The sequence below is a fragment of the Monopterus albus genome, unplaced genomic scaffold (genome assembly GCF_001952655.1).
Source record: "Monopterus albus unplaced genomic scaffold, M_albus_1.0 scaffold206.1, whole genome shotgun sequence".
Taxonomy (NCBI): Eukaryota; Metazoa; Chordata; class Actinopteri; order Synbranchiformes; family Synbranchidae; genus Monopterus; species Monopterus albus.
Window position 1 is genome coordinate 949,017 of NW_018128086.1, and position 9,751 is coordinate 958,767.

General features: G+C 40.2%; 1 protein-coding gene across 1 annotated transcript in view; it reads right to left on the minus strand.

The window, feature by feature from the left end:
- Window positions 1–9,123, minus strand: part of LOC109970738 (uncharacterized) — a 33,287-nt gene extending 24,164 nt beyond the window's left edge. Inside the window, exons 1-8 of the mRNA XM_020618511.1 lie at window positions 9,047–9,123; window positions 7,601–7,714; window positions 6,887–7,046; window positions 4,916–5,108; window positions 2,524–4,441; window positions 2,326–2,418; window positions 1,951–2,064; window positions 497–653 (exon numbers count right to left, since the gene is read on the minus strand). Coding sequence (XP_020474167.1) covers window positions 497–653; window positions 1,951–2,064; window positions 2,326–2,418; window positions 2,524–4,441; window positions 4,916–5,108; window positions 6,887–7,046; window positions 7,601–7,709 — 2,744 coding nt within the window. The 5' untranslated portion in view covers window positions 7,710–7,714; window positions 9,047–9,123. The remainder of the gene's footprint in view (window positions 1–496; window positions 654–1,950; window positions 2,065–2,325; window positions 2,419–2,523; window positions 4,442–4,915; window positions 5,109–6,886; window positions 7,047–7,600; window positions 7,715–9,046) is intronic.
- Window positions 9,124–9,751: the final 628 nt, after the last annotated feature.

A 9,751-nucleotide genomic window follows, 5' to 3' on the forward strand; every position in this document is an offset into this window, starting at 1 on the left:
GAGCTGTGCCCCCCAGGAGGAGCTCAGAGTAGAACCGCTGCTCCTCCACATCGAGAGGAGCCAGCTGAGGTGTTTTGGGCATCTATTTCGGATGCCTCCTGGGCGCCTTCCTAGGGAGGTGTTCCGGGCATGTCCCACCGGGAGGAGGCCCCGGGGAAGACCCAGGACACGCTGGAGGGACTATGTCTCTCGGCTGGCCTGGGAACGCCTCGGTATTCCCCCGGAGGAGCTGGAGGAAGTGTCTGGAGAAAGGGAAGTCTGGGCATCTTTACTTAGACTGCTGCCCCCGCGACCTGGTTCCGGATAAGCGGAGGACAACGAATGGATGGATGGATGGATGGACTGACTGAGACAGGTTCTCAATTTTTAATGGTAAATAAGACATTATGACATGTTTACATTCTGGAATTGTACCACTTTAAGTATTTTCTCTGGGATGATGTAAAAAAAGAGCCCGCTTTTAATGATAAAACTGACAAATAAGCAGTAAACTCACCACCAGTTTGTTCCATTCCATGAAAAGTTAAACAAATAATTGTTCAGTCTATCTTCACACTTGTTTTTGTCAGTTTCTTTGTTAGCAAAAATCTTCCCTCGATATTCAACAACGAAGGAAGAAGGTTCAATGGATTCATGGGTAAACACACCTCTCCCTAGAAAAACAAGGATAGAAGACCAAACAACATGGCTATTAAACAGACAGGGTATTTGCTAAAAACTATACAGAAACTAAACAATGACAATAAAAAAGGTTGATTTTGCTCAGCTGTACTCTTTGTAGCAATAATGTGAAGCCAGCCAAGGTTTTGACTCATGTAATTTCAAAATAAAAGTGTGTTGCTATTCAAGGTTCATTCATTAAACATTAAGAAATCAATCATCTCCCGAGTTAGCTTAAGGAGAACTCACAAATCATTGCAGCTCTTTGACAAAAGAATCTTAATTAAAAGCTCAGGTTTTAGTTTTCTCTGGAGCTTTCAGCAGTGTTTGACTGTTTTTTTTCAGCTGTGCAAACTCAGCAAACAGTATTTATACTGTATTTACAATCTTTATACACTGCTGAAGACTGTTCAGCGCATCTGAAAGCTCTGGGAAAAGCCAGTAGGAGTTTCATCATATAACACAGATACAGCAGAAGGTTTTGGCACAACTTCACCCACTGTCAAGCTGCACAGACAAGGAAAAGAACTAACTAGAAAGCCTTGTCTTTATAAAAGGCTAAATTATTTATGTAATATGGATACAACAAGACACGGTTTAGTGTAGCGAGAGCAGAAACAAAGAGAGAGGAAAAAGGGACATGATACATAGGCTAACATGAAGCTATGATGGCGCCCTCTTGTGGCTTGTTTTTTCAAACACAAACTGACATGTTTTACAGGAAACTCGCACCACTCATGGTCTATCACTAGCTAAATATAACCTAACTTCATAGAGGGTTAAATATTAGCCTCAATAACTCATTTATAATAACTAATAATAATTTTCATTACTGGCATTTGAGACAGCCAGAGTTGAACAGCATAGCTCCTCATTTCTATGTGCTTCAACTGTTCTTATTTGTGTATTGTATAATTTAACAGTTTTTAATTTGCTTTTTTGGTTTATTGTTTTGTAAAGCACTTTTTTAGCATGAGGTTTTAAAAAGCACTATATAAATAAAGGCTATGATTTGAGTCACTAACACTAAACACTTCAGAAAGGTTTTAGGCTTTGTTTTCTGAAATGTGCTTTGGCAAATAAAACAAGGCTGAGAAAAGTGAATGGTGTTGGACCTGGAGGGACTTGTATGGTTAAAGTGTTACCAGATATTTCACTGCACTAACAGCAGTGTTTTAATAGCTTCACATAAACGGGCTAGCTGGATCGTACTCCACCTGCCAACTGTCAGAACCTCCACAGACCCCAGAACGTAAATAGAAAGGCTGCTACTAGTGTTGATTTACCAACCTTTGAAGGGGTCAATGAACCTTTCCACCAGGAAAGGCTTGTCTCTACGAGCCTTTACATGCTCCAGGGCATCTTGTTCAGGAGTGGGCTGCCTGCCTTGTTGCTCTACATCATCTGGAAAATTACAAATATTACAAACATTGTTTTCATATACAAATCCTGTGTTTGATGTTCTACTTGTGTTGAACAAGTAATTAATATCATCTATAAATAATTAAGTCTTTATTATTACTAACTGGAAGGGAATCTTATCAGGTAGAAGACAGTAAGTAGTAAAAACGTCAATGCTACTGGGCATCTCTGGCAAGAAAAATATATTTAAAAGAAGAAAATAATGATTAATGGGTATGGGATGGGGTTATCTTCTCAACATACTGCTCTGCTGGAAGAAAGGATTTGATTCTTCATCACTCTCCTCATCATTACTGTGTTTAGAGTTGCCCTGCTCCACATCAGGCTCCAGTTTATCTTGAATGAAAAGTAAAATATAATATGCACTAATTTGTAGTTAAAGAAGTGATTTGTGTTTCCTTAGCAAGCACATGCAGGTCATGAATTACATTGGACACATACCCTCGATCTCAATTTCATCCAGGGAGTTCCCTTTGAATCTTTCAAGAAAGCCCTTTTCCATTGCCAGAAGTAGCTTTGCAATTTTTGCAAGTTCCACAGCTGCTTCTGGTGACCGGTAATATTCCCTGTCAGCCCGGATGTCAAGGCTCAGCAGTTTAGCAAGGTGATCGAGCTCGTCGTTCTCCAAATTGAGAATCTGGAAGATTCTTGCAATGTGCTTGTGGAGATGCACTGACCTAAGATGCTCTGGGTTTTTTGCATGACACAAATTTGAAAAATCCCTGATGCAGTTCCCTCCATGGTAGAGACTTGAAGCAGAAGAGTCAGGCTTTGCAAACAAGAAAGGATTGTCTTTGTGTACGCCACATGCCGCTCTCTTGCTCACGAGCAGTGATATTGCATGGACAAGTTCAGACGTCAATAAAACAGCAACACTGTGGCCAGTCCTGTTCTGGATATTTATTCTAATGAAGTGCTTGGACAGCACTTTGGCTGTGTTGTCCCTCTCCTGGAATGACTTCAGTGTCATTTTTGAAACCTCAGGTGCACCCTTGCTTAAGACTGACACCTGTGCAAGTGTCACCCTGCAAAGTGCATTGTAGACCTGCGGGCTTTCATACTTCTTCAAGGTTCCAATGGCAGTTGCTGATGTTGTTTCTAGGCATTTGTAGAAAGCCTGCACGTCCCGTGTGAACGGAATCGTAGACGGATTGTTTACTTGTCGTCCACTCAACAAATCATAGGCTGAACAGGTGACAAGTTCGCTCCATTCTTTTGTACACAGTGTCACGAATGTCCTCATGTCCCTCACCTTCTGCTCACTGACATCAGGTCCAGCACTGACAATGCTGCAGATCCTTTTGAGTGACTGTCCTAATTTCAGAGCAAGGTTTGGTTTGTTATAGATCTGACTTTTTTCATCAAAACCAGCGAGGTCTTTGACAGCCTCAGCAACTTTGCAGAAGTTTGTGGGTTTGATAGCATCTTCAAAGCTAAATATTGACCTTTCATGCAGTGCTAACAGGAGTCTTCCCATTTCCCTCAGCTTCTGTCTGATGTAATCATGATTACGTCCCTGTTTGTTTACATGCTTCTCTGTCAGATACTGTGTCAGCTGTATTAGAAGGTTATCCTTTTGAACTACTAATGCAATCTTGTCTTGGTTCATGGCTGAAAGTATCTTCCACACGCCAGAGGGAAACTTCTGGGAGAGTGATGACTCTGCAAGAGCAATTTCATTTAAGACTCTTTTTCTGCCTTCCTGTGCTGCACAGTTTGACATAATTTTAGAACCACATCTGGCTACATGCCTCCATAACTCTTTACGTTTAAACAAGCCTTTACAATGTAGGCAGTGCACAAAAGTCTTAGCACCTTGTGTCACATCTTTTGGTCGTCTTCTCAGTTTTAACTGCCCACTGTTACTCTTGATCACCTCCTGATTATGTTTGTAATTTCCCCTGTTTCGCAAAATGTTAAGTAACTTTTTTCGCTCCTTTGACTTTTTGGGTAATGCAAAGGCTTCAGCAATATCAGGCTCTTCATCAGCATGCCTTAGAAGATGACGAGCAATTTTACTCATACCTTTCCCGCAAACATAACAATAATTTTTCCTGGTGAAAGATGGGGTTTCGGGATCTCGTATATCCCCACTGGGTATGTAATCATCATCCGAGCTATGCTCATCAGATTTTGAAGCAGCTTCGTCCTCCTGCTCGGTGCATGAAGCATCGTCTTGTGGCAGCATAAACATGTTAGTCTCTCGAGTAGAATCCGACTTCGTAAAATGTGAACCGTCTCTGATATCCGGCTGACTGCTGATGCTGGCATGGCTGTCATTGATATGACTTGCACTGCTGTCAGGCAGCTCATCTTCATGATCAGAGCAGGATTCTTCACAGCTGGAAGCTGCCAAGCCCTCAAGTTTGAAACACAAACAAAAACTTTTATGCATGCAGTACATAACTTTACATGCATGGACATAAAAACAAGCAAGAAAAACCAAAGATGGTCAACTTTTTGGTCTGCGTTTCTGGTATAGTATTAAAAGTACTACTAAAAGAATAATTTTGTAAGATTAGTTATTACCCTTTTCACTGATATTTAATTGCAAAGATATATACCACCCAGTCATTCTAATTTAAATGTTGGGTTTTTTTTTATGCAGTTTCACAACCAAAATCGAAAGTAGTAGCCAAATGACAACTGTATTGGCCTTCAAAAGAACAGAGTAGTAGACTCAAAACTCTTTATTCATTTATCTTTGCTTCGAAGACTATTGTTAATGTCTGATCATTGTTTAATTGGATTTGCTGTAATCCCACTGCTTCCACTCAAAAGGAAAAAAAAATCACAAAATCAAACATAAGGATCTCTAATAGAGTAAACCTACCTTTGAGCGCCATGGGTAAGAGGAGTTGCCATAGTTGTATGTTATCTCCTCGCCTGGAGATATTTCTTTCACTGAAAACAGGCACAAGTGTGGCTTCCCCCCATAAACAATTTTCCTCATTTCACAGTTAGGACTTGTGTGATCATCATTCACGAGCCTTCCAAGGGTCCCATCCTCTTCTGAAGCATCAATGCTGCAAGCAAAATACTCCTAATGAAACTTCAACGAGTCAACCTACAATGACTGCAGTTAATCATTAGGTCTTCTTACACAATACAGTGCCTTGCGAAAGTATTCGGCCCCCTTGAACTTTGCGACCTTTTGCCACATTTCAGGCTTCAAACATAAAGATATAAAACTGTAATTTTTTGTGAAGAATCAACAACAAGTGGGACACAATCATGAAGTGGAACGAAATTTATTGGATATTTCAAACGTTTTTAACAAATAAAAAACTGAAAAATTGGGCGTGCAAAATTATTCAACCCCCTTAAGTTAATACGTTGTAGCGCCACCTTTTGCTGCGATTACAGCTGTAAATCGCTTGGGGTATGTCTCTATCAGTTTTGCACATCGAGAGACTGAAATTTTTGCCCATGCCTCCTTGCAAAACAGCTCGAGCTCAGTGAGGTTGGATGGAGAGCATTTGTGAACAGCAGTTTTCAGTTCTTTCCACAGATTCTCGATTGGATTCAGGTCTGGACTTTGACTTGACCATTCTAACACCTGGATATGTTTATTTGTGAACCATTCCATTGTAGATTTTGCTTTATGTTTTGGATCATTGTCTTGTTGGAAGACAAATCTCCGTCCCAGTCTCAGGTCTTTTGCAGACTCCATCAGGTTTCCTTCCAGAATGGTCCTGTATTTGGCTCCATCCATCTTCCCATCAATTTGAACCATCTTCCCTGTCCCTGCTGAAGAAAAGCAGCCCCAAACCATGATGCTGCCACCACCATGTTTGACAGTGGGGATAGTGTGTTCAGGGTGATGAGCTGTGTTGCTTTTACGCCAAACATAACGTTTTGCATTGTTGCCAAAAAGTTCGATTTTGGTTTCAGCTGACCAGAGCACCTTCTTCCACATGTTTGGTGTGTCTCCCAGGTGGCTTGTGGCAAACTTTAAACAACACTTTTTATGGATATCTTTAAGAAATGGCTTTCTTCTTGCCACTCTTCCATAAAGGCCAGATTTGTGCAGTATACGACTGATTGTTGTCCTATGGACAGAGTCTCCCACCTCAGCTGTAGATCTCTGCAGTTCATCCAGAGTGATCATGGGCCTCTTGGCTGCATCTCTGATCAGTCTTCTCCTTGTATGAGCTGAAAGTTTAGAGGGACGGCCAGGTCTTGGTAGATTTGCAGTGGTCTGATACTCCTTCCATTTCAATATTATCGCTTGCACAGTGCTCCTTGGGATGTTTAAAGCTTGGGAAATCTTTTTGTATCCAAATCCGGCTTTAAACTTCTCCACAACAGTATCTCGGACCTGCCTGGTGTGTTCCTTGTTCTTCATGATGCTCTCTGCGCTTTAAACGGACCTCTGAGACTATCACAGTGCAGGTGCATTTATACGGAGACTTGATTACACACAGGTGGATTCTATTTATCATCCTTTGTCATTTAGGTCAACATTGGATCATTCAGAGATCCTCACTGAACTTCTGGAGAGAGTTTGCTGCACTGAAAGTAAAGGGGCTGAATAATTTTGCACGCCAAATTTCAGTTTTTTATTTGTTAAAAAAGTTTGAAATATCCAATAAATTTCGTTCCACTTCATGATTGTGTCCCACTTGTTGTTGATTCTTCACAAAAAAAATTACAGTTTTATATCTTTATGTTTGAAGCCTGAAATGTCGCAAAAGGTCGCAAAGTTCAAGGGGGCCAAATACTTTCGCAAGGCACTGTATGTTAATATGCTACAACCTATCAACAAGGTCTGTTAAAACTGAAAAACAAGCAGATAACTTACAACCATTTTGCTCCTATCCATGAAAACTCAAACAAGAAACCTCTCAGCCTATCACCACATTTCTTCTGGGATCTTGTGTTTTTGTGACATAGAATGTTCCCACGATATTCAACAACAAATGTGGATGGCTCAATAGTTTTGTTGGTGAACACTCCTCTCCCTAGAAAAGCAAAGATTAACATAAAAGCATCAGTCTGATGTAATGCTGGTCCAACCATTTCCACTGTCACAAAATATATATCTGATTTAAATCTTCTTGGCACTCAAATAATACATATACATCATGTCAAAAAAGGAATAAAGATATTTTAAAACTCTTTTCTTAAGGAGTAACTGACATTTTCCCCTCTGTTTGGCTTGTCTAATTGCAATGTCATACACTTTCCCAGCAGGTCTCATGTTAACACCTAAAGAACAGAAATATACCTGTTATCAATCACAAGTGATGTTCATAGAGTATATGGGTGTATAAATATAAATGGACAACAGTCTGTGAATACCAGTATTTCTCTATGATCTAGGTCATGTATATCCATGTTCAGCTTCACACTTCATAACCTGAAGCCATTTATTTCCCCACAACTTGCCCTCTAACCCAAAAGGTACTGAAGTTACCTTGAAAATCATTAAGATCTACATAACAGAAAACTGGGTTCAAAAGACTGACTACTCCAGCCTCTTCACGAATAATATCAAAAAACTAATATCACTTACCTTTGAAGTAGTCTATAAACCTTTCTTCCAGGAAGGGTTTGTCTCTACAAGCGACTATGTGGTCCAGAGCATCTTGCTCATGAGTCAGCTGCCCTCTCTGGTTTTCCATGACAGCTGTAAATTTTTCCAAGATGCTAAATTAGATTTAGGCAATATGGGATCTGCTGTGCACATTGTTCCTTGTAACTAATCATCAGACAATAGAGAGTTTTAGCCAAATGCTTCTGAAGTATTTTAGTTTCTGCAGGGTTCACTAATACCACATAGACCACAATTTAATTAAGATATAAACAAAACCCATCAGAATGATAAGGCCTAGAATTATTTGCCAATTATTAAGCACAACTGGAAAAGAACCAGAAAATGGGTGGAAAAGTTCATTCATCCATTCATTATTTATACCGCTTATCCAGACAATGGTCGCGGGGGCTGAAGCCAATCCCAGCTGACACACACACTTCTATCGGCAATTTACAGTCGCCAATCAACCTAAGCTGCATGTCTTTGGACTGGGGAGGAAGCCGGAGTACTCAGAGTGAACCCATGCAGGCACAGGAAGACTCTAGACAAAAAGGCACCGGGTTGGTTGGGGCTCGAACACACAATATACTTGCTGTGAGGTGACAGCCCTAACCACTGCTGTGAATGAGGTCACTACACTCATTTACCAATACAGCCCATAGTCCATTTTTCCATTACATGTGCTGCCACCCCTTGCATGTATAAAATTCTCCTATTGTACCTGATGATATTCTATAGAAAATTCAGATGACAAGTTTTTCTCTGTTGTACTAACAGAAATACACTTGTTTGGTGCTGAAAAAACAAGGTGATAAAAAGGGTTTTTTCAGAACTTACATTGCAAAATATTTGCACGCTATTGTAAGCAATGTCACTTGAATTGGATGTAATATTTCTTATCACCACTGAGAGCTACTGTCCATGAACAAAGGCAATCTGTGTGTACAAAAGTGACTTAATATGCTCACATGTACAGTATTGTGCAAAGGTTTTAGGCACTTAAGATGTTTAGATTTTTATCCTTCACACAACACCATCAGGAAGTCGTCTGATCAAATCTAAATTCATTCTGCATCCAATGCACCTTTAATTTACATTTTACATCAGAACGGTATATCATGTGGGCATAAACTGAAAGAAATGTGTTGAAACAAGGACCAAACAATAAAGTCAACTGCAATGCCAGCTTCACTGCAAGTCTTAATGCATTTAAATCAAATCTGACTGTATCAAACTGTTGTTTACTCTCTAACCTTATTACATACATGCCTTGCTAGCATGCTAATATTAACTGGATACCATTAGCTACTTAGTAAGTAAAGACAAAGTACGGTAGTAGCAGTTTGCTAACATTCTGTCATCTATTTCAAATTTAAATAAACGTAATAAAAGAAACATAACGTTTTCACAGAGAGCGACGTTTACCTTAGCTTCAATGTCCCAAAAGAGAAAATACTGCTACAATGAGAGTAAACACCGTGGTAGCCATCTTCCTTTTCAAGAGACCCCGTGACCATGACGTTTCATTAACTCTAGCGAGAGGCGGCCAATCACCGACTGTAGCATCAGTGATTGACTCAAGTGATTGACGAATCAAAATTTGTAAATGTCTCCACCGCGAGGAGCAGCAAACACGGATTATATAGCATATGGTTTGTAAGGACATAGAGTGATGTTCTCACAAAACTGTCCCCATATTCAGGTTAAACACAGCTGCAATTTAACAAAGTGCATTTACTCTAGTACTAAGCAGTATTAGGTATGTTCTTTAGTGTCAATTGATACTTCTACTTCTTCTAATCCATAAATGTTATTTCTTCTTCTTCTTTTGGCTGTTCCTGTTAGGGATCGCCACAGCGAATCATCTGTTCCCACCTAACTCTATCCTCGGCATCCTCTACTCTCACCCCAATTAACTTCATGTCCTCTTTTAGTACATCCATATATCTCCTCTTTGGCCTTCCTCTTGACCTCTTGCTTGGCAGCTCCATCTCCAACATCCTTCTACCAATATAACCACTATCCCTCCTCTGCACATGTCCAAACCATCTCAATCTGGCCTCTCTGACCTTGTCCCCAAAACAGCTGACCTGGGCTGTCCCTTTGATGTGCTCATTCCTAATCCTGTCC